At 38.5% G+C, this 26076-nt stretch overlaps 1 protein-coding gene across 12 annotated transcripts in view; it reads left to right on the top strand.

The window, feature by feature from the left end:
* The first annotated feature begins 6066 nt into the window (after positions 1-6066).
* The window catches only part of celf4 (CUGBP, Elav-like family member 4), an 85215-nt gene continuing 65205 nt past the window's right edge, over positions 6067-26076 (top strand). For all 12 annotated transcript variants that reach the window (XM_052587930.1, XM_052587933.1, XM_052587931.1 and 9 more), the window contains exon 1: positions 6067-6676. In XM_052587930.1, coding sequence (XP_052443890.1) covers positions 6412-6676 — 265 coding nt within the window. In that variant the 5' untranslated portion in view covers positions 6067-6411. The remainder of the gene's footprint in view (positions 6677-26076) is intronic.

The raw sequence follows: 26076 nt of genomic DNA on the forward strand, positions 1-26076 counted from the left end.
GGTGCAGTGAGACAGCCGAGAGGTCAGAGGTCACAGGATTCCAAACCAATGATTAAAGACATGGAACTGACATGAGGAGAAGTTAGAAGCCACGTACAGGTGAGAACCTCTCTCTCTCTGACTAATCCTGGTGGGGATAAAGTAACAAGGAGTTCATGTGTTGTGGATATCATCAGTAGGCCTATGCGTCATGAGAAACCTTGACTGTAGGTGCTGTGTTAAGAAAGAAAAAAAGTGTTTTTAGTCAAACGAAGGCAATCAAATCCTCAATTTGTGTTCTTAAAGGGATAGCACACCAAAAAATGCAAATTCCCTCAGTCCTTACTCTCATCTGTAGATTTGGTGATTTATGTAATATCTAAATACTTGTGTAGTACTTTAGTACTTGTATTTAATACTTGTCAAAGTGTTTGAATACAGTGGTGGCCTGATGCAGGGATGTAGCTTAGGTTACTGCCATTTTGGACTTTTCCTCAAAGAGAGCTAAACTTGTCTTCTGAATGGGGATAATGTTGTTTTAATGTTGTGCTTTCTTCTACAATGGGGTAGAGGAGTCGAGAGTCAGTTGATAGTTGTGATTGGGGATTTAATTTAGAAAAAAATGCCCAACTGTGTCAAGTGGTGAAGCCCTAATCTGTTTTCAATACTGCACTAACAACCAACGGCTCCCTTCTGATGCAAAAAAACTCACCGCTCTCACGATAAGCAACTCCTCTAGAGTAAACAATAATTAAAGGGGAAAAACTCCACCAATCCATGCTTTTATTCGTTCCATGTGTCCCTTGGTATTGATCCAAATAGCTTTTTTCTTATCAGTAAAATCAGATTATTTTCTGCAACATAGCTTTTAAATTTATGAAATTCAAGAGTGGCTTTCTGTAAAGTTTATCAGACTGGCATGTGCCATAGTCTCAGTGGATCTGATAATTATCACCTTTTATATGCTTGCTTGGCTGTTGTTTTATTCGCCTGTAATCAGCTGGAGTCACATGACTAATTTTCTTTCTGCTTCCTCACATTTATAGGTTCCAATTAGCTGAACTCTGCATATTTTCTATAGTGCCACTCTGGCAAAGTTTTTTTTGGAGTTCTGTGCTCCTCTGCCCTTTCCTACTCGTCCTCCTAAATTACACTGAGATGATGAACTGCTTCCGAGGCTCAAGGCTCTCTGAGATTTAGAACTTTGTCCTGGATGAAGGACAGGTTAGGAGAGACATTAATATGCAGAACAGGTAATATCAAAACCTCAACGTACTTTACGGCGGCTGGCGCACATTATCAATCTATTTGTGCAAGCTGCCCTGCAAGAATTTCATTTGCCACTCGTTTATTTGCCTTCCTCAACAATTACACTGCCGGAACAGGATTTGATTCAAAGTAATGTTCCAAGGACACAAGTTATTTCAGTGCACTCTATTGTCAAAGCATGAGGGGTGTCAAAAAAGGCTTTTGTTACTTTCAGTATAATATTATAGCAATCTCTTTCAAGTAAACCCATTTTAGAAGGGGTCAGTTGATATACACTATCGGCCAAAAGTTAGAAATATTCTTTTATTTTTTAACATAAGTCACAATTCTTACCAAGACTGCATTTATTAGATTAAAAAACTGTAAATATTATTGCACTTTAAAATTATCACTCTGGTGGCAAAGCTACATTTTCAGTAGCCTTTACTTCAGTCTTTAATGTCACACAATCTTTCAGAAATGTTGATTTAGTGCTCACTTTTTATTGGTGCCCAATTAATGGTTCTTATTATCATCAATATTGAAAACAGCTTTTGTTGCATAATATTTTTGTGGAAACTAACATACATTTTCAGGATTCTTCAATGAATAAATAGTTAAAAAGAACAGCATTTACTTAAAATGTTTCTTTAAAAAAAACCTGCCCCATACTTTTGAATGGTAATGTGTCACGGTTTGCACAAAATATGAAGATGCACAACTCTTTCAACATTGATAATAATGATAAATGTTTCTTGAGCATCAAATCAGCATATTAAAATGATTTATATATATACATTTTAATTATTCCAAACATTGTGTAGTTGTGAGAATATTTCAGCACCATGGACAGTAGCTTACTGTTGTTCAAGCAGCTATGAGCTAAGTAGCATGGAACGACAATGCATATTTTTAACAGCAGGCCTGCTGTTGAAGAAAATAACATTTGGATGTATTATTTATTTCTTGACAGAAAAAAAAAAATAAGTATGATTGTCATTTGATTGTAAAGCTTATTCGCATAGACATACCGCTGAGATCAAATTTTAGGATGAAAATGCAAGACTCTCCTCTTGAGACCACTCCTCTGCTGAAATTTAGATTGGAGCATTCCAGTTCCACTCCAGGTTCATCAAACTGTGCTCCCAACGACCTACAGCTCCCTCTGTAGACCAATTGGTCTGTAAATTACCCGCTAATTGCGTATGATTATTATTATCACGACGATGGACGTGCTCATCAGACTTTTCATTTGGGCCGGCTTCAAAAGAGCGAAAGAGATGAGAGAGGGGCAAAGAGACAGACTATAGGGAACAATAATGGCAACATAACTTATATAATCGTTGGGATACTACACAGAGAGCATAATTACAATGATTTGTGCTAACACATTTCGTCCTTGTATTAAAAATATGGCTCAAGGCAAGTCGGGCGTGATCTCGGGCACCGTGGCCCCAAGTGTATGCTTGCAGAACTGAGCACAGTGCCCTGCCAAAGAAAGCGGACTGACTCAGCTGGGCTGGGTTATACTGACAGTCCGTAATGACATTAACGGGCCATTACAGCCTCTGACTGCAGTAGGTGAGAGGGCCATGGAGTGTTTTTCATTTCCTTTTTAATGCTGCTTTGGACTGCATCCAACACTTTAAAATCACATCGTTAAGGCCAAACACATACAAGATTATACTGTGTTTTAATATTTGCCCAGTTGACCTTTGGGCTGAGAGAACATGAAACGATAAGAGATGCAATGTAGATACAAGAGCAGCTGAGCTATAAATTACTTATTTGGAAAGATGCAATTAAGAGAAGTTGCTCTTCTAAGAAACATAGCATGATGCAATTCATTGCATTTATTGTATTATTGTGATATCTTAAAAATAAAGGCTGCACTTATGTCCAAAAAGGAATTTGCAATCACTGAAAACCTTACACATTCTGCAAAGCGTACATGTAAACTACTTTATTTTTATTTTCTCTTTTTTTTTTTTTTTTTTTTTTTTTTTGCTTTTTGCTTTTATTTTGTTTTAAAGATTTTTTATAATTAGAAAATATAGTTGCACTAATGCTTTTTTATTATCCCAAGAATTGTATAAATCCAACTCAAGAATGCAGTGCAATACAGTGAAAATGGTTCTTGGTCTTTTCTCTTTTTTTTTTTTTTTTTTTTTTTAGAACCTTTATTTTTAACAAACAAAAAGTGCTTCTTAACCATTATATCATGACCCCAAAATTAATGTCCAAGTCTCTTAGAAAACCACAGTAAAAAACAATGCAATACTAGTGCATAATTAGGATACATTACTGTTTTTATTATTATTACTATTATTATTCTCTCAAAAGGTTCTTTGATAGTTTCTAAGGTTCAATGAAGGACTTATAACATCTGTGAAATATTTTTTATTGCACAAAAAATTCTATGTAGTGAAAAATATTTACTAATGAAAAAAATGTTCTAATTACACTAAGAAAATACCCGAAAGGTTCTTTTGGAAAACAAATGGTTTATGTGTGTCATTGCTGTAAAACCCAGTTCAGGTTCTTCCTAGCATCATTATACTGAAAAAAAAGAAAAAAAAGTAAGGTTCAATGGAGGTTCTTTGTGGAACTTGAGGTTACAGGTTACATTTGGTATCATATTGGGTCGCTACTTGATATCCAGTGCCAAATCAGAGTTCTGATGCAAAACTTATTGTGAATCATTATTCTGAACGGCTATGTCATGGGCTATGTCATGGGCAGAGTTCTGATGCAAAACTTATTGTGAATCATTATTCTGAACGGCTATGTCATGGGCTTTTCAGAGCATTCAGAAGGCCTCCTCTAAAGCGGCTTGTTGTTTTCCTCCATTTTGAGTTTGCTTGAGTGCTCCTACCTGCCGTTGTGCCAGTGCTGAACACATGTATGCCTGTTGTTCTCCGTGGGCCTCGTGCTCAGCAGGAACTCTGAAGCAGCCTACAATTTCCCATCATTATGAGCAGGTGCTTTGGTCTCGACAGTGGTGTTTCATTGTCAGCATGAAAAACGCTGTGGTTGTGTGCTCTGGTGTGGAAATTGGAGGCTTGCATGCAATGTTTGCACATGTGCATACACGCTTTGACTGTCAATAGCGGTTTCTATCGTGGATAAGAGGGATTTTAGAGGTGTTGAGGGCTCAGGTTAGATGTTTGGAGGCGTCACTCAAACCTCCAAGCAGTCTTCATTACATCTGTTCTGTCGGTCTTCATTACATCAGGGTTGTTTTTCCTGATCAGAAAGAACCGCAGATCTCTCTAAATTCATTGATGGGGTTATGTTATTAAATTGAAGAGACACTTGGCTTCAGTGAAAGAGAGTTTATTGTTGAAGCAAATGCTTTGTAGTGAATAATGATTCACAACAGCATTTTTGTCTGATGAAATCCACAGACACAATGAAAGTGAGCTCCTAAGTGAAAAAATTGTGACTATAAATATTCTTTCAAAGAGTACTTAAAATTTCTACTGTCAGTTATTGGCCCATTGCTCTTGAATTATGGTTCCAGGGATGTAAAAAAAATATGGTCATGCTTTAATTCAACTCTAAATGCAACCATAAATAATAACCAGTCAAAAAACTTGTATGATAAGATTTTAATAGCTGTTTGTAATGTCCATTACAATGGGCATTGGTTCTAAACTGTAGCAACATCCAGATTTTGTGTGTGTGTATGTGTGTGTGTGTGTGTGTACAATGGGGGTCAAATGTCTCTTATATGCTCACCAAGTCTGCATTTATTTGATCAAAAATGTAATATTGTTAAATATTTTTACAATTTAAAATAACTGTTTTCCATTTGAATATATTTTAGAAAACATAAATATATTTTAAAAAATAATCATTTCTTGTAAAACTTACTTCAATAATCTTATTTAAATGTATTTAGTTCTTTGAAAAAAATGTTGCTGTCAAAAAAATGACTAAAAAAAACCTATAATATAGCAGCTATTGTTGTTGTTTTTACATATTAAGGTTATAAACAGTCAAACTGTGACATATATTTCTGCCATAATTTAAAAGAAGGTTATTGAGCAAAAAAAAAAAAAAAAAAAGAAAAAACCTTTTGTAGCATTCATGTAATGCATTATGATGGCCCGAAATGATCAAAACCATATAAAACACCCAGATAAAAGCAATGCTCGCTGGAATGAACACTAGGACTGAACGGGTTAAAGGTTGCTCTTAAGGATCCAACTATATGATACAGTTTTTATTTTTATTCCTGAACACACACTTACACACAGTGTCAACTCCCTGCCCGTACACACCGCGCGGAGGAGCTCACAGCCCTCTTTCTAGGTCGTGCATTTGAAAAGAAACATTACCTCAATAAAATAAAAACACATTTTTGTAGTTCCTTGAATGACAAGTAAAAAATTATCATGATGATAAAACTGAAGTTATTTATCCCGGCGAGCTTACATGCATAAGGCTGTTTTTGCCTTAGCACTCTCCGAGAATTTCAGCACTGGCGCTGTCCATTAGTTCCCGTCGAATTTTGGTTAATCCTTTGATGGTTCCTGAGAAATGCATTTAGGGGAACATTATGCATTATGGGGGGGGGGGGGGGGGGGGTGATGCATTCACGTTTAATAAATAAATAAACAGATTAAATGCTACTATGTACAATTCTAATGTGCGTTATTCACAAGGCAGCGTACAAAGAGCCGTGTAAAAGTGATCTTTTCTTTATTTATAGTCCCTCTCCTTCGGCGGAACATACCATGTTCCTGTAAAGCGATGCGAGGGGGAGAGAGCGCGTCGTGTGACATAAAGGGAGCTGATTTTTCTTCTCTTCCTCCCCACTGCACTGAGCGCGTTTGAGACAGCCCTGTCGGTTTAAACCGGGAGGACACCCATACTGACTTCTCAATGCAAAAAATAAAAGGGTAGCTAGAAGCAGGGGCGAGGGGAACGGAGGTAAAGCAAACGCTCTCGGTCGGTCTCTCTCTCGTTTTTATTACATGAATGAATTGAGTTGTAAGGGACACATACAAGGAAACACGCCGCCTCCGCCTGGACGACCAAACGCGTTTGATATTTGACTTGTGTTCAATGGTACGTGTTTGCATCTATACATTTTCGGCGAAAACCAGAGTAGGACGTCTTATCCCGTCGTTTGAAACACTTCTGAAGGCGTAGCAGGTGAAAGTCCTCGCGGTGAACATGGCAACTTTAACTAACGGACAGGTGGACGCCGCGGTGCACGGAGGAGCGGCCAGTACGAACGGGCTCGTGAACGGAATAAGCCACACGCACAGTCCCGCGAGCTGCGCCACCATTCCCATGAAGGACCACGATGCCATCAAACTGTTCATCGGACAGATACCTCGCAACCTGGACGAGAAGGACCTCCGGCCGCTCTTCGAGGAATTTGGCAAGATCTACGAGCTCACCGTGCTGAAAGACCGCTTCACTGGCATGCACAAAGGTACGTTTCGCACTCCGTTCCTGTCACTGGAATGTCTTGATTTGTTTTGCCTCCGTTTCCATCATAAAATCGGACGGCAGACTTGGAATGGCATGTATTTTAATGCATGTATAAATGACACGTATGAAATGTGTTAGGGAATTCATTCATTGGCTTACTATGAAAGTTAAGTATTGATTTAGAATTGTTCCGTAGCCAACACGAAGCGAATTTTGTCAGATCACAAGCGGTAACTTCGGGGTTTTTTACGCGAGCCTATTTTGAGGTCGTGTGGGTTTTTCACACTTGAAACTGAAGAATCTTATTTTGTGCTTCAAGCTGTTTACACTATCCTGCCTATATGTTAATTTTAAGTAGTCAGGTTTTGAGATTTCCACGCTGTGCATTTGTAACGTTCTTATTTGAATATTAACGTTGGACAAATACTACACGCTAAATAACTGCTTGTTCATCTGTGTGTAGTCGCTATGTGGAGCAAAGTAATATCGTCTATTCATCGCGTTATCCTTCGCCGTTCTACATATTTAACTGTTTCCCCTCAGTCGTGGAGGCGCGTGAAAGTTTTAGCGACTGTACAAAGCGCATGATTTTTTAATGAGGTAAGAACTGAGGCAGGTTATGATTGGTGTATGTTGCTAAACAACTCGCCGTTACGTTTAATATTAGTGTAAAGCATTGTCACTAGCATAACCCAGGGATAAATGATAACCCCTTTCCAAAATTTCAAGTGTAGAACGTGTACTTAACCCAGGGTTAAAACTAGCCTTTACACGGTGTTGAGAATGTTGTTAACCCAAGGTTAAGGGTAGTGTGAAGTCCCCTGTAGAAGCTTGAGGTCCAGCTCGCTTCATAAGTCCATCCAAAAATCTCTCTATCTCTCTCTCCCTCTCTCTGACTCTGTGTGTGTGTGTTCAGGTTTTGCATTGTGCTGACTAAATCTTCAAGAATAGAAAAGCCAGAGCTCTACAGGCTTTTCTGAGATTTGGTGAAGATGGACAATGTTATTAACTCTGTATTAAAACAATAGAAGCCAATAGAAAGTCCCTACCATGGTAGAAAAAACAAATGTGTGTGTACTCTAGCTTTTGTAAACATTTCCCTCAATTAATTTTCTTTAGAGATTGTGCTGTGGGCACAAACAAACGTGTTGAGCCTTTTTGTCTAAGAATGATTGTGCAGGAACTAAAGGTAAATGGCAGCCGTCAAGACAATGAAAGCGTACATTATGAGCAAGGATAGGATCTGTGCTGAAAGGGTCTGTCCAGTAACCTCTTAATTGGGGTTGTGTAGTTGTGATTGTTCCTGTTTTATTGCTTCACAATAAAATATTTATTTATGATGACAGTCTGCACAATTGCATTTCAGCGTGGTGTGTTTTAGCGGTAACAGCAGCAGAGCTATAATTACCTCCTGCTTATCTTCTCCTCGCCAGTTGGTGTCATACGCAGCAACTCAAGTCTCCGGATAGGTTCGGCCACAACTGTGCCTTGTTTGTGCGATTGTCTGCTCCTGCAGTGTGGTAATTACTGCTGAAGCTGTGTACCTGTGGTGTGTTTGGAAAGATCGATTCCTGAAGACCTCAGCCAGGGGTCCAAAGGGGGTCTCCCTAGGAACATCATCCCAGGGGTGTCATTATTTCACAGGCTTGTCTAATTGATCCCCAACCCAGAGGATATTGTTTACTGTCACATCGGTGGCTAATTTTCCCATCCGGCCCTGGGTGCCGAGGGAAGAGCTGTGTACCCCAGCCCCAGGGATGAAGTCCCTCTGTTGTAGTAAACAAAGCTGTCCTCTGTATGTGCCTAGCAAAAATGTGGCTTTGAGAAGCGGGTCTGGGGAGGGTAGGAGGTTATCTTTTATTAATAGCACCGCTGGAGTACTCCCCGTCCGGTGGTTAATCATGGTGCTTGTGAACTATGGGGAGCCGTGCCGGCTGATTCTAGGAACTGTCTCCTTCCTGCAATATATGGTCCTTTGGACCCATCCCCCCACTGCAGGGCCCGTGTTCACTAGTGTGTTCGTCAGGCCTGCTTGGCTCCATGTTATAACTGAGTTTAGGTACTCATTCACTCCCTCTCCACAACATAGGAACTGGCGTCAGTTTCTCTCAAAATCCATTTCCCTTTGGCAGCAGGGCCGCTCTCTCCTTACCCTGGAGTACCCTGAGGCCTGTCCGCTCTGGAGCTCTCCTTCCTTCAAGAACTTAATATGCTGTTTTGTGAAACTGGCCTTTCCCTTCACTTTCAGAAAAAGTAGTGTATTTATAATAGCTTGTCAGTGGGCCAGTACCCTTAAAAAGTGTACCTTTAAAGGAATAGTTCACCTAAAATAAAAATTCTGTCTTTTATTTATCCTCATTTTGTTCCAAAACTGCATGCATTTATATATTTTTTTTTTTTTGTCAGGAGATTTTTTTTTTCTTCCATAAAATGAAGGAGCCAAAAGATTTTTTGAGTTCCACAGAATAAAGAAAATCAAATAGATTTGGAACAACATGAAATTGGGTAAATGATTACAGACTTAAACATTTTTGTTGAAATGTTCCTTTAAAGTCTTTAAAAAAATGTTCCCCTTTCCTGGCGTAAATCTCCTGTATCAGAGCCTTGAAATGAGGAAGTAAAAGGTAGGGCAAGACTTATTTTTGTCCACTGAGAATTGATTGGATCATTGTTCGCTAATTGCTGTGATCTCACGTCAGGGTGACAGCTTGCTGGATTGGAGGGATTGTTGTCTCGTCCTCATGCCAGTGCACACGTCATCAGAGAAGTCATGTCGTTGTGAGGGAAACAAATGTTAATGTTTTTGATGTAAGATAATGAGGGCACATTTATTATGCTGCGTAAAGATAAACCATTTAAAATGAGCACTGCAATATACAAGAAATAAAAAATTTAAGAATTGTCGATTTTGATTTCAAGGTGACTTCAAATGATTTGCATGAGTGAAAAGCTAAAAGCTACCAAGCTTTCCCTAAAAAAAAAAAAAAAATTCTGGCAGTGCCTCCCAAACAAATAATTATTTGTTAAAACTCCATAAATACTGTAGTCCTACAGTTGTCTGCCCTCCTTGATCATTAACATGATTGCATTGTCTTGTTTTTCATCATTATAGGAAGTTCTCCATCTTGGCACTTCATCCGTCTCCACCTCCACCCACTTCCTCTCTTCACACGTTATCACCTCTTCCAGCCTGCTGACTTTCTCCGCCATCTCTCCTCTCCCAATCGTGCGATTTCTCTTTCCATTCACAGGCTAGAAGGGGTTTTGTCATCCATTTATTCACTCACTTACCCTCCCACACACATCGTTCCAGATTTACCATTACACTCCATGCTGAGATGAGGTCCTGAGAGCAGGTCTGCAGCTCTCTGTTGGGGTCTTAGGATAACAGAAACGGCAGAACCTCAAGCCTTCTGATTGGTTAGATGTTGACATGACAGACTGAGGCGGTTTGGCGAGCCAGCAGGGAGTGTCGAGATCACATCCAGACACAAAATGAAAATTCTGTCTCTATTTACCCCGCTTCTTGTTGTTCCAAACCTGTATGAGTTTCTTTCTTCTGTGGAACCCAAAAGAAAATATTTAGAGAAATGTCCATACAATGAACTTCAGTGCTTTGGATCCTATTGTTTCCCTTGTGTCAAGCAGACTTGGAAAGACATGAAGTTGAGTAAATAATTATGAAATTTTAATTTCTGTGTGAACTATATCTTTAATTACTAGCGGTGCAGTTTTAGTTTCTCATTTTCAGCAGATTCTAAAATTGTTAGAAAACGATCCTGCATCGTGCAGGTAAACACCAGACGCGACCATCATTGATAAGCGTGAGTGTTTGAAGTTGTGATGAGTGTAGGTGGAGAAGGAACACGTTTGATGCTATAAAGAAGCACGTAGGAGGAGACGCTGCGTTTTCGTACTGTGCTGCTGAATTCACGCCGTCTATTTTTGATAGTCATTATTCTCATGCATATGGTCTACTTTTGCTCTCTGTTTTTGATATGCAGACATGGCATGCAGGCATATATTTGATTTCGCCATGCTGGATACGCATCTGGAGTGATTACTGAATAAAGCACGATACATTTTACGTGTAGACTCTAATGAGACACTGAGTGGAGGGGGCTCTATTCATCCTCATGCCTGAGCAGCTAAAGTAATGATTCTGTACATCAGTTATCTAGTCTTTAGACTCCTGTCTCTCGGGAGAAAGTGAGAAAGAGACAAATACTATGATGCTCACTAAAGGACGGAGATGGGGAGAGTGATGGATTGAAAAAGAGAGTGATAGAAAGAGGAGAAACATAACAAAAAGATGGATGAAAACAGACTAACAAAGTGTTTAGCGCAGGAATTTGGATTTGGTTTTAAACTGAGTAATTGAAGTAGACAGTGAAAGAGAGTTGGATGGAGAAAACCAGGTAGTTGGGGCAGGCTTGAGCTGGGGGGAGTTCTTGAGTCCTCCAGCACTTTCATTTGGCTGCTCTGCGTGACTCAGCACAGCTAATAGAGGCCATTTGTACCGGTCACCAGCAGCTAGAGGAAACATGCTGCGGACCGTAAAGTCTTATCCTTGCATGCCTTTTAGCGTAGGGGAGATTGCCACTATGCATGGATTGACAGTCTCTCCTGGATCACAGAGTCTGTGGTTGGGACAGGTCGCATTGTCTTGTTTACCTGCAGCTCACAGCTTGCTGTGTTTGTGAGGTGAAGATTAATAATATTTAATAAGATTCCCAACTTGCAAATATCCATGTCCAATGTGATTTTTATTTTCTTGAGAGTCATGTTTTGAGGGTCCAAACAAGCCCTCTTTGAAAAATGTATGAGTACAAATGTTTTCCATTGGGGTGATGTGTTGTCGAGATACTGTGTTAACAGGGAAGAAAATTCTGTTTCTGGGCAACCTAAACCCGAGTTTCTGGGCAGGATTTTTCCAAAAGACAATTGGATGTCCTTGCCGGAGAAAGAGAAACGCTGGGTTTTTCCTCCTGCGGCTTGGTGTTAATTCAGCTCGCGTCCTGGACTCACTATTGCATTGCTGTTGCATCATCTGCACACACAGCGTTTCTCTTTTTTTTCCTCTCTAGCTCGTTTGGTTCTGCAGATGTTCCAAGCCTCGGCCCATCCCAAATCCTCTCAAGCCTCTAGTCTCCGATCGCTCATCCCCATCGAGAAAGCGGCGACAAGCTCCCGCTTCAAGTGCAGTTTCCGCTCCAATTGATCAATGTGACTCTTTTGTTTATGAACGAGTCAACGTGTTGCCACGGAGGTCGTCACTTGTTCATAGGTCGCCTTCTCAATATGCAGCACGTCTGCACTTAATACAAGTCGCAGTGGTGGCACAAACATGCATATAAATATACATCCATGAGAGCAGGCTAAGTCAATCGTGAGGGTGGTGGAAGTGTTTTTGTCCAGTGTTATTTGAGGTCGGCAATCAAGAAAAAATATAGTTACTCAAGGCGAGATGACTTGCAGAGGAAAAAGTGGGAACAGAAAAAGCTGCATGTGTTTGCTGCAGGTTTGGAGTTCTACAGGATAGAGGTCCTGTCTGGCAACCCTAACCATGCGGTGGCCCTTATTAACTAGTGTTACCCTGTTGTGCTGACTGAATTGGGCCAAAATGTAACCATTTTCTCACACCTCGAGGCATTTTAAAACTCATCTCAGTTCTTTCAGTCGTTCAGACCGCACAGAGACTTGTTTATGTGCAACGGCTAATCCCAGAACACTCATCTCATGAATTTCATCTGTATCTACCATAACTCTCTGTCAGATAGCGGTGTTGCGTTAGGCCATGTGAACTTTTAAACTGGAAGTAATGGCGTTTGGCGGAGTCGATTTAGTTTCTAAATTGAAAACTATGCAAATATGCTACGCTGCGCAGCTTTTGCAGGCTTCCTAAAATTTTCCCCTGCAAGATTTATGTCCTGCGTAATGGCCTTGTTGTGTTTTCATATATTTAAATAGCAGGACTCAAAGAGCAAGGCAGGGCTAAACTGGGTTCAGCCTTAAAAGTTTTATAAGGTTTAGCTGTAATTTCATATAAACTGCGCCGATGAAAAGCCCGAGGCCACACCCCACTCTGCGGCATGCTGGTTTTATCTCGCCTGTCTGTGGATCACAATTTTGATTTAAGAAGCTTCCGAAGCCTTGCAGTGTTCTGACAACAACTCGGGCGAAATTAATAGTTTCTGTTTTCAAACTAGTTGCATCATCAAGTGTTGTTGTGCTGTGTTAAATATTTAAAGGGTTTAGGAGTGATATGTGCTCTGCTGTCTAGGCAAGGCTAAGAAAAGGTGTCATTGTGCCCAAAATACAGCCAGTTCTTTTTTTACTATTCTTTTTTTTGAAAACCGAAAACATTTTTATGGTACCGTATTTATATATTTAACTAGATTATACAGATTTGTTTACATACTGTAGGCTCTTAAAAGCATGAAATGGGCTTTTTTTCCCCCTGTTTGCTGCATTTGACGTCACAGCTCAGAACAGTCAGTAGCTAATCAGAGGTGACATGATTTCCTTTGGCTCTAGAGTGATTTGGTGATTGGTTCGAATTCTGTGTTTGCCCATGAGCAAAGAGGGAAGCATGCAGGGTGAATGGAAATTTTCTCCAGGTATTATAGCGTTTATAGGCAATAACCTATTTAGACCCATGATTGCTTATTTTCTCCTCCAGAAACTGTTTTCACTTCTCTACTCTGAGAGCAAAATATAAATGTAACACCAACCACATTGTCATTGTAATTTAACATTTAATGATTTTTTTAAAATTCATTGTACCTGATGCGTTCTGAGAATCTTTGCAGCATCCATCTTGTTAAAAATACACCAGCGTGCTCTTTTTGTCTGAGCCCTTTACATCATTTTAAATTCTTTTTTTCTCATTATGGGAAGCGTTGCCTATTTGTTAGTCTAATGATGCTGTATTCAAACTCCATTAATTAGCAGAGTGTGCAGAGGATGGTTAGGTAGAGAACTAAAAGCAGACGAAAGCCTAGGTAATAGCTTAAATCATTTTCATTGTATGACTGATTTAAGCAAGCAACATTTTAATTACCTTTTGATGTAGACGAGCTCAAAGAAAGAAAAAAAGATAGCAAACTATTTGGAAAGGAATGAAGGGGCTGTGTACTGTTAATCATCCCTCAGTTTTTTTTTTTTTTTTTTTTTTAGTGGTTTGTAAATTAAGCTACACACTGAGGCTGTAAAATGACAATTATCCTGGTTGTTAGACTAGCTGTTTGTTGTTTGGCTGTGAGCGGGTTTAAGCAGCCTTTTTTGCATTTTATTATTGAATTTTAGGAAAGATTGGCAGAAATGTGATAAACGAAGAAGATAGTTTTGAACACATAAGGGTAGGACTGCACATCCAATTTTTTTTTTTTTTTGAGTTGGCAAATAGATGAGCTATATTAAGCATACTTTGTGTTTACTTTTTGACATAAGCAACCGTGCATTAAGAACTGCTGTTTTGTGAGCTACATGTGAGGAGAACTTTTTTTTATTATTTGGAGAACTTACCACAGAGTACGTCTGTGCAGATGCAAGGTGTTTTCATACCTATGCTAATGTACCTTCTTGTGCTGAGCTGTATTGAGATTTATCATGCAGGGTTTGATATAAAACGGAGGATGTGTGGAAACTAGTCGTTTCTAGAGAAGCAGGAGGGCATTGTGGGATACGTGAGGGTGGAGGATACGCTTCGTCTGCAGTCAGAGCAGATCGAGATGGTGATATGATACCGGCCGACTTCAGCTCGTGGAGATTGCAATGTTTATGCATGCATAAGTGTATATGTGTAGCATTTAAAGTAAGCAGTGTATTTCTAGTTTTCTTGTGGTTATAGAGTCACAGCGTTGTTTGATACAGAAGTGATTTGACAACACTCACGTAGCCTAAGAAAAACACGTAATGACTCTGGAACAGCCCTCTATTAAACCATTATGAGATTATAATTAGCTTGACATCTACTGAAACAGTCCATTTGTTATTCATAGGGGACTACGATTTTTTTTTATTGAGGCATTGTTAACAAATAAATCCTCATTAGTGATTTTCCCACTCAGTGTTATTGCATGTAAATAGGATTTTAATATCATGATATTTATTGGACTGAAATGCTTTCGGCTTTAGACATTTAAAAACCAACTGGACTGAGCATTTTTGTCTATGCATTTTTTTTTTTACAGTTTTTGCTAGGCCTGAGTGATATAGCCAGAAGTATTTACAATATATTTATATCAAATAATATGCTGCAAAACAGAACTCTATAAATTAAAACATGGATGAATGTCTTTGTTGTACTATATTCCTTAAAATAAGAATATTATTATTGTTATATTGAGAAATACATTTTAATATACAATAGTAGTAAATTTCTGTCAGTATTTCTTATTTGTTTCAACTTCAATGTGTATTTGACACACTATTTCTCTCAAAGCAGTGAAAGTGCTTGTGAAGTGACTCTCAGAACAGCTCTGGAGATGAAGTTTATATGGGTTCATGTCGCCCTCACATTGCGACGGCAGATGCTGAAACCAGTGAGAGCATCGTGTCTGAGATTGTGTAGTGGATGAAACTCAACACACTCAGACACACACACACACACACAGAGCATGCTGTGTGATTGGCTGTTAGATGAATCCATGTTATGTAAAAATGTCCAGAGCTTATCATTTTATTGCAGCCATAATTAAAGCTATGGTACCTGAAAGACTTGTGGGCAGCCAGCCAGCCATTATCTTAAGGTTAAAATGGCTAAAACCAAAATAAAAGACTTGTTTTGCTTGTCCTTTCAGTCTATCAGAAACTAAAAACATCAGTGATATAGGGTTCAGGGTCAGTTCAAATGTCAGCCATAAAAAAAATTACATGATAAAAAAATAAAATAATATATATATTTTTTTTTTCATCCCAGAAATTAAAACAGTTTGCTTTTCAAATGGAGGTGAGATCTGGAGCAATTGCAGCCATCTTTTAAGGTTTGTTTTGGGAATTAGGCAAATATATGAATAAGTTATGGCTTTTTTTTACATTAAGTCTATGTTTTTTTTAGAGGTAGGGCAGGTCAGACGAACTCAAGGATCTTCTGGATGGAAGTTTTACAGGTTGGATTTCAACCATGCAGTGAAAGTCTCCATGGCGGTTTAAAATGTGCAAAGCCTACTTTCCGAAGCAGAAAATCTGTATTTCATGCCCAAAATGGGCATTAAACCTTCACTGAAAGAGATGCCACAAAACGTCTGGGTGCTTTAGAAGCCCCTGTGTCGAAATACCTGCGACATAACATTTGCTCATGAATTTTAATATGTTTGGGTTTAGTGGGGGGACCTTCACTTGCAAGTAGGCACGATAGAGCACGATAAAGACGGATGTATAGAAAAGTGGGCTGGATAAAAGAGAAAGCGAGTGGGGGAGAAACCGAGAATAGGGGAGTCCCTGAGACAGATGTCACCCTCACCGCAGATTGATGGCTCTTGGCCGGTTTCCACACCAAGCTTTGACCCCGCTGTCCTTTGCAGTAATTTATAGGTGGCGTTTTTAAAGATTTAAGCACTATTTTGTGGCCATCATGGCCTCGGACAGAAAACGACCTTCTAATTCAGGGTCGCAGTCGGTTCAGAGCTAAAAATGAACCCACCTGAACCCGTGCGGATCTGACAGTGAGGTTCTGAATGTGTGCATTTGTTGTTTTATTCTAGGCCAGCCTGATTAATTAAACACTCTGTTTGTTTAGGAGATGTGGGTTTATTTTGAATATACAGTGCGAGTTTGTATGACATTCAGGGTAATAACTTTCAGCTTGAAGCATAGACTGGATAGAGGAAGTGTAGGGAGACTAGACACCCTGCGCAGCTTTTGGCTGTGCATTCAGAGGACCCAGCTGGGTCTGGTGTTGGCTGAGGTGTATGAGAGCCCCTTATGTCTGCAGCAGTGGTTGGTGATCTGGAGGGAGCCTCTCTAGCACATCATCACTCATTTGCAATTTAATGGCCCCAGAGATCAGCCTTTCCCAGCACGGCAAAGCTTATTAGCAGAGGTTTTAAATCATAATCTCAGGTGAATCGAATGCCCTATCCTACCCCTTTCAAGATGCCTGGCCAGTGGAGTCCACCAGGGCGGCGCTAAAAAGAGCTGTTTTGTTTGTTCCTGCAGGGTTCCGATCGAGTCCAGAGACATCTGGTATATCTGGAGAAAATTATTTTGCCATTTCCTTTTACCTAAATGGATAAAATAGACATTTCACAAGTCCACTGCACATTTTTAAGAGCCTCCAAAAAGAAGGTTACTGGTATAACATCTGTTGTAATATAATGCAATATTTGTGATTTTTATCTTTATTTGTTGTTTTACTGTTGTTATTAAGGTAATAAATACACATTTTATAACTTTAATTTCTTATTTTTTATTATAAAAAATGAAATTTTGAATTTCACTTGCATATTAGAACATCTATCCATCTATCTATCTATCTATTTATCTATCATTCTGTCTTTTATTCCGTTCGTCCATCCATCGTTCTGTTTTGGTATGGATATTAGACTCTACATCTTCTCTTTATCAATAAATAAATGCCATAAACACAGTGTTATTTTGCTTTGTTTCTTTCCTAAATAAGCATTTTTCATTAGTTATTTATATTAGTTAATTCATGACTCCGTTATCCCTTGAGAGACGCCCAGTCGATTCAGACAAATTTAGACCTGTCTGGAGCAGGCTACATTATAGTTCGCCACGGGACATTATGGCTTTGTTATAATGTCCCAGGCTTTGATGACACTGATAACTACAACAGATTAAAAATGCTGTTTTTAGTAGGCAAATGATCTAGTCTATGCAAACTACTCTCTCATTTAATTCCCATGTCATGCCCACGTGTAGTTGCACGCTGCTTCGCTACCTCGGATGCCCTGCCCGAGGGCATTCAATTCACAAAAAAGACTTGAAATTGAAGCTCTGCAGTCCTGCTTATTCAAAGCGAGAAAGATAGCGTTGGGTTCCTCTGCCAAACGGATAAATATGACGAGTTTTGAGGATTGTAGAAACGCTTTCCACCGCGGGCCTCCTCACCCTGAGCAGCTTAGCGGTCCTCTTTTTAAAAGAGTGAGGAGCATGTGTATCAGCGTGAAGCAGCCGCGAGGGCCTGAGCCTGCGTCTGTGTGCATGTGCTGGATTTTAGGAGAACAGCCATAATGCTCGGTTTCCTGCAGAGAGTCAGCCTGACTTCCTGTCTGGGCTGCGCTCGCGTTGGAAGCGGTGTCGAGTGTGCGTTTGATAAAATGTCGCCTGTTTACAAATCCTATTATGCGCATTTGCCATGTCCTTGGAGTTGATTGCCGGTCCATGTTAGCTTTAGTAAACGTCTTAATTGCGTTAAATGGGTAGAAAAGCTGGCAGATTAGAAGCCATTAATGAGCGTTGTGTGAGCGAGCGTATTCCCGGGATGGCACTTTCATCGGGTTGGCAGGCGAGAAGGGAGAGAGTACGCCAGCGTCACCTTGAAACTCGAAAACACTGGAGAAACAGGTCATTGTGTCTCTGCTGAAAAGAGGTACACATCGCTCTCTCTCTCTCGCTTTCTCGCTTGCTCTCTGCACCCTTTACACTCTCTTTGGATTCTCTCTCTCTCTCTCCCTTTCCATCTGAGCAGTAGATAAGCTCACTGAGGGAGAGTTTAAAGGACTCTCCATTTGTGTATAAATAGCTTAGGATGAATTATTGAGGGACCCAGGGTTACTAATAATCCCCCTGGACCCATCTGACAATGACATAGAAGATGGAGGGAAAACAATTACACAGGGTATCTCCTGAGGAGGACTGGGTGGAAGGATGGAGGGGGGCGCAGACAAGACGCTGCAGAAGCCCCTTACCGGCTTCCCGTCTTGGCTAATAAAGCCAATTAAGTCGGTAGAATCAATGGGCATGTGAGCAGTCCTGGAAAGAGGAAGCATAATGATTCATGTCCTCCGCCCGGAACGTCCCGTCCCTTTTGTCCATGAGGCCGGGAGGACAGCGGGACACTGATAAGATGAGACAAGGGGACCGTGGGGGAATATTAAGGAGCTGTTTGTGTCTGACGGTGTCAATGCAAGGACAGAACCGAGAGGGTGAGAGGTGCAGACAGACAGGCTGGTCACCCTCTCGCTCGCTTTCGGCGGGACGGTCTCTACGCTCTAGTCTGTCTGCGCTTCAGCTCTAGCTGGTGGATCTGGAGTGCTCCCCAAAATCCCAATCTTCATACTTTAGATCATGACCTCTGAGGTGCTTCTATGTCACTAGGATTCATTTTTAATAAAAAGAACACATTTCAAATTTGTGTTTTTTTATATTAAAGAGGTTTCTATAAAAGTTGGCTCCCTGTGCAGTAGATATGTCATTTACTAAAATGCAGAAGTACGATCTCTATCTTATACAATTATGTTTAACGCATTTTTTTTCCTTCAGCGAACTACCCTTATAACATTAAAACATGCTATCATTCATTCATGATGTCCTTTTCCTACTTTTGAAATTACTTTTGTGTATTGACTTTATTTTATTTGTGTATAGACTTGACTTTCAATGTTTAGCTATTAATATCTGGCTTAAAAATGTGACTCTGTACATATTTAAATGATAATTTAATTAGTGACACATACAGTTTCAAAATTTAGTGTGTGAAAACTATCAAGGTAAGTATCAGTGCACAGAATGTTTTTGTGGCCATTTGTGTAAAAATATTAATTGTGGATACTTAGGATGCAGAAAATGCAAGACCTTAGCAAGACAAAAGTGTTTACCGTTATTTTCAAGAGATGTTTCTAATTTATTCATGTCAGATTTCAACATCATTACTCCAGTGTCACATGATCCTTCAGAAATCATGCTGATTTGCTGCTCAATAAATATTCCAATTTTGTAAATAACATGTCCTGCTTATTTTTGTAGAAATACATTTGATATTTTTTTCAGGATTCTTTGATGAATATAAAAGTTCAAAAGAACACCATTTCATTTTGAATAAGTATTTTGTAACGATATAAATGTATTTACTGTCACGATTGCTCAATTGAATGTGTTCTTGCTGAATAAAAGTACTAATTTATTTTAAAAAAAAAATCTTACTGTTCCCGTCTTTTGAAAGGTAGTGAATGAGTTTTTGGGTTTTAGAAACCAGCATGCTGTTGAAATAAGTGCATGGTTTCTGGATTTGTCATATATTGTGAAGTGACATGGTGTTTAAATAAAAGACTGGCAAGAACCGCAAGTGGTCAGTCACTGGTCTTGAATTGGCAAACTCTTAAAATGCAATTGAACATTCTGCTTTGTTATCAGAGTTATGCCTTTGAAATATTCAGTACTTCATCTAGATGGAGCACAAATCTGACCAAAAAGTCAAAAGCTTGTCTGCAGAATTGAAAGCGTGCACAGTAATTTAAATGAGCTTTCACTTTGTCGCAGAATAACCTAGTTTAATTCCAATAGTCAGAAGTTTGATTTATAGAGCAGATTGCAGTTCTGAATGATTTTATTAGTGTCAAAACAACTGTGAATGAAAACTTTCAGACCTGAAGTCCCAGAAGCTGACTCCTAGCGTTGCCCATGTATTCGACCCTGCCAGTGGGAAGGTTGATTTTAAACCACTGCGAAATTCCGTATTACCGGTTTGATTAGTCCTGTGACTTGGCAACACAGTTTTAGAAACCCTGACTTTACCGCCTTCCTGCATAACATCTCGCTAACAAGCTCTCGGTATTAAACACGCTGCCTCACGTCTGTGCTCTAACAATACTAGGGGTATATTTGCTAAGCCAAAGATATTTTCTGCCCTCTTTTAGTGCAACCTTCAGTTCTTGTATTTCAGAGCCTGACATACGGGCTTATCCTTGATACTTCTGCGCAGCCCACAGAGCCAGGATGTAATTGACTGTCCACTTCTGAACGCCACATGGTTGAATTTTCTATTATCTGTCCAAAAGGTGATGTAAATTCAATTCAAAAAGGCTTGGTAGAATTAAGCAGTGTGTGTGTGTGTGTGTGTGTGTGTGAGAGAGAGAGAGAGAGAGAGAAGATGGTAGAGAGAAAGAGACCTGCCTTTTATCAGATGTATTGAAGATTGAAAATATTTTGCGTTTATGGTCCCTTTGTATGTTGTACACTGTGTGTGGTTCTGTGAGTAGATAAGTTGACACACATGAGATTGTTTGGGTATTAAGGAGTGTGGAGCTGTATTTATTGAGTACTGTGGTGTGTGTGTGTGTTCATACAGTCTCCGGGTCCTTTGGGAGTGTATGGGGGGGGGGGGTGTTGTCCTAATGATGCGTTTTCTACACCATTGATTCAGTAGCTCTGCTTCACAGCAAATCCTTCACATGCAACACATTAGAGCCCAGGCTTTTTCCTCAGCCAATCGATTTGCAGAACTTACAGCCATTCCTACTTTTTCCTGTCCTCCGATTAGCGCTTGTCTCCATTCCTCTGTGTTTCCCAGCTTTCCTTTCCTTTCCTTTCCTTTCTTAGCTTTTTATTTACTTTGTTTTCTTTTCCTTTCCTTTGCAGTATTCTTTCCTTTATGCATTCTTCTCTCTTCCTTAATCTTTAGCTTTTTTTGTAGCTGTTGCTTTACTCTAATTTAGTTTATTTCACTTCACTTGTACCTTTTCTTGCCTCTCCAGTTTACTCAGTGATGGTTTTTAAAAGAAATCTCTTATGCTCACAAAGGCTGTGTTTTTCATGAAAATAGAGCACAACCGTGATATTGTGAAATCTTATTACAATTTATGATAACCGTTTTCTAATTGATAGTATTTTAAAAGGTAATTAAATTTTAATTTAATTTAATTTATTCCTGTGATGGAAAACTGAATTTTCATTGTCATTACTCCAGTCTTCAGTGTCACGTGCTCTTTTAGAAATAATGCTAATAAGATGATTTGCTGCTCAGACATTTCTTACGATTATAAGTGTTGAAAACAGTGTGTTTTTAATGTTTAATGTGCCGATTAATGTTTTTGTGGAAACCATGATAATTATTTTGAGGAATTCAGCATTTATTTAAAATTGAATTTATTGCTATCAAAGTAAAAGCTTTTTCTGTCACTTTTGATCAGTTAAAGGGATAGTTCTCCCAAAAATGAATTCTGTCTCTCAAGTGAACCATTGACACTCCTAATTGAGATTGTAGATAGAGTGTCAATAGTCATTTGATTTTAGGTACCGGTAATGCACTTATAAGTCTGCAATCCACCATAAAGCAAGAAGAAGAAGAAGAAGATGATTCCACATGCCGTGGCTGTTAAGAATGCGCACAACAGGAAGCATTCAGGAAGAATTCTAACAGCTCAGACATTGCATGAATCAAATGTAAAAAAAAAAACTATATAAATACTGTTCAGTTTCTTGAACAGACTGATCGTTTTGTTTGTAATGAGTAACAGGGTTTAATTTTTTTTTTTTTTTTTTTTTTTTACGTTTTATTGTATGTTTTAGTCGTAATTCCCATCCACTTACATTATAAGAATGATAAACTGCAACGGTTCGACTTAAAAATCTAATTTTGTGATGACATTTGTGGATGCCCTGGGGGTAAGCAGATAAACATTACCTTTACATTTTTGGGTGAACTATCCCTTTAAGTGCATCCTTGCTGAATCAAATTATAAAAAAATAAAAATAAAAACAAAAAAAACTACTGACCCAGAACTTTTGATCGTAGTATATGTCATATCATCAGGGAGTTCAGCTCATACACATCTCAGAGTTCTTTCTCATCAGGGATAGCAGCCAGTAGGAAAGCAGCATAGGGAATCCAGGTTTAGTATTAAACCCCATTAGAAATGCATCCACCAACCTCCTGAAATATATTCCCTCACACTACCACTTCATTCCACTGGAATAATATCACTCAAGCAGAGGACTCATTAGTCCCAGAAACAGCTCCTGAATATTTAAGGCTTATTTTATTGAATCAAAAAAGAAAAAAAAGAGCTTGACGTGGTTTCGGCACAGTAATTGAAGATCTCTCTCGCTCTCCTGTTTTGTCTCTCTCTCTCTCTCTGATTACTCTCAGAGCTCATATTGCTGTCTTCGAAGTGCATTTTTATTTAATCAGGGGTTTACTGCTTCCAATTAAATGTTTTAAGAAGATATGTTGTTTGGATGTGGGGGCAGGGCAAGGCGGAGTGGCGCAAAGGTGTCCCAGAGTCTTTCAGGAGACCTTGAGTTCTCATACCATTGGAGGACAGTTTATTCAAATTACCCAAGGTCTACTGGGATACTTGTGTTAAAGCAAGGAGGGGGAACTTTGGGAATTCAGTACCTTTCTCAATCTCTACCACCGTGAAAGCAATACGCACTATTGCAGACACACTTGACAGGTGCTCGGACACACTTTTTGGAATAATAAATGTTTGATCAGCACATACTGATTTGAAGACGTACAAACCGCAGCTGGAAATGTTTCAGCTTACGTGTGTGTGTGTGTGTGTGTGTGTGTGTTGGTGTGTTTGTGTGTGTTTATGTGCGCATGCTACTTAATTTGGTGGTTGTTTTTGATGCATGAGTGATTATTGCCAAAACTGTCTTGGGTTATTGCCCTCACAGAAACTTTTGAAGATGGATGTTTTTTTGGCCAGATGATCAATTGGATTATTTGCAGTGGCAGGTATAAGTAATGACAGTAATAAGCAAAAACAAGTGAAGAAGCTGCTATAATTTATTATTCATATCATGAATCCCAATTGTTATAAATGATGCCTGCACTATTGCATTGCACTCTCCTTTACTCTCAAAAACTATTGTACAAATAAAAACCTGAAGGCTTTGTTCTAATGAAGTACTGATCCAACGTTCTTTTTACCACTAGCATCCATATTTAAAAAGGCTGCGGAAATAATCAGTATTCACTTAAAAATGCAAATAAACACAATTGGATGAATGCAAATATGGTTACAAAATATCAATTACAGACCAACATTTTTAAGTATTAATTGAAGGGATTTGTGTACCTGTGTTTTAAAACTTTTGTGTTATTGATGTTTTCTAGAATGTAAAAAATATGAAGAATTCCCATCTTTTCAGAGGAATAGAAAAAGTAGCATGTGGCAATGAGTTTTTACTTCTCTTTGAAAGCATTGAAATACTTTTTAGTTTAATCTCACATGAAAGATGTGCAAAGCAATAATCCTGAGAAAAGTGAGTTATTACAGTGCTTGCAAGGTGAACACTGTATTGAAATTGAAATTTTCTTTTTTTGGGGGATCCTAAATTAATTCAGCCCAAACCACCTCTATTTAGACACTGTTATTGATTTTTATATTTTATATATATATATACATGTATACAAAAAAAAATCTACTCAACATTTCAGTAGGATTTTGTTGTTGTTGTTGAAAATTTCACTTGTATTCACCAAGGCTGCATTATTTAATCCAAAATACAATAAAACTGCAATATTGTGAAATATTATTACTATTTTGAAATCACTGTTTTCTATATTAATTTCATTTAATGTCATTTTAAATCTAAGTTAAATATGTTATGGCAAAACTGAATTTTCAGCATGATTGAGTGTAACATGATCCTTCAGAAATAATTTTAATGTGCCGATTTGCTGCTCAAGAAACATTTATTTTCTGTTGAAAGCAGTTGTGATGCTTTGATTAATAGAAACGTTCAAAAGAACAGTATTTATTTCAGATACATATTTTGCATTATTTCTGCCACTTTCAATGATTTTAATTCTTCATTGCTGAATAAAAGTGTTATGCATATAATTTAAGTATACATTTAATAGTTAATAGCTGTATTATTGCCCTTTTTTGCATGTACAGTTCATATTGAATTTTGATTAGCCCTTCTTTCTTTCTTTCTTGCTTTCTTTCTTTCTTTCTTTCTTTCTTTCTTGCTTTCTTTCATCATACTGAAAGAACAGTTTTGCATGTGTTGCAATTGGCAAAAAACTATGTAATAAGTGGTATGGCAGAGTTTATGGTGGCTCTAATGCAAGTGTCTTATGACGCACAACTTCAGACTAAAACCTACAGTAAGGTCATCTAAACTATAACACTATTCTACCTAGCAAGCTCTAGTTTTTCTTTCATTAATTCTAGGTTTTGTAACAGTTGCTCATCACGGAGTATGACTGTGTGTGTCAGGGTCAGCGATCACCATGGTGACTGGGATGTGATACTGAGAGGCAGTTTGTGCCATTTGGCTGTTTCTCCAATAATAGACAGTTGGGCTTTGTAGGAAAGGCAATTTCATAAACTAACCCTAAATATGCACTTGCGGTCTTTTGTCAAAACTTTGCATACTGGAACACTTGTGAAGAAAGAACATTGTGTTTGGCATTTGTAACCCCAGGAATGGTAGAAACACTCTTTTGTTTTTTGTTTTTTTATTTTATTTTTTGCTGAGCTGAAAATACTTTTCAGAGCATTGAGGGCAGTGACAGTAGAGTGAAGATACTTTGGCGACCAGAAGATTTGTATCCTGAGCATTTTAGATGATTTATTTTGCTATCATTGTTCCTGTTTATTTATTTTGAGTCTCCGTATCTATCTCCTGCTTGTGTGTGTGTGTGTGTGTGTGTATGTGTTGCTTAAGGGTGTCTGCAGAAGGAGAGATAAGACGCTAGTGTAAGACACTAGTGGATAGTGTTCACAGATTCCTGGTGATCTTATCTTCTCTCTACTTCACTTTCTCCTGCTTTTCGTCATCCTTTCTTCTCCCTTGTGCTGTGATTTTCACAGCATGCATGTTTTACACCCATAGCGTTCGATTGAGAGGAAGTGGATTGTCCTCTCAGCCATGGTTCTCTCATTTTATCAAATTTAGTATGAAATGTGAATATTTTGGTGCAAATTCATGACTTGGTATAATACTTACTACTCGATTTTCTACACTGTTTAAACATTGCTTTTTGTTGTTTTTGGGAAAGAAATTAATAAATGTGGCAGTTTTACATTTGTCATCAGAGATTTATTTCAAGTGAATGTTCTTTTGAATTTTCTATTCATCAAAGAATCCTTATATTATATGTTTCTTGAGTAGCAAATCGGCATATTAGAAGGATCACATGACACTAAAGACTAATGAGAAATGATGCTAAAAAATCTGATTTCAAAACTCTGAAATAAATGACATTTTAAAATATATTAACATAAAAAAACAGTTATTTTTAACTGTGATAATATTTAACTTTTTACTGTATATGTGATTAAATAAATGCAGTTTTGGTGAGCATAAGGACTACATTAAATGTAGCTTAACTTGCAGCAAAGATAAATGCAGTGTATTCTTGGGTTTGTGCGTTTTATTGGAAATGCATTCAGTGATTGCTTTTGTAAGATAACATTTAGATTCTGTTTTTAGTTGCCATTTGAAGTCCTATTTAAAATCTGAATCTAGAAGCAA

The sequence above is a fragment of the Carassius gibelio genome, chromosome B21 (assembly GCF_023724105.1).
Source record: "Carassius gibelio isolate Cgi1373 ecotype wild population from Czech Republic chromosome B21, carGib1.2-hapl.c, whole genome shotgun sequence".
Lineage (NCBI taxonomy): Eukaryota > Metazoa > Chordata > Actinopteri > Cypriniformes > Cyprinidae > Carassius > Carassius gibelio.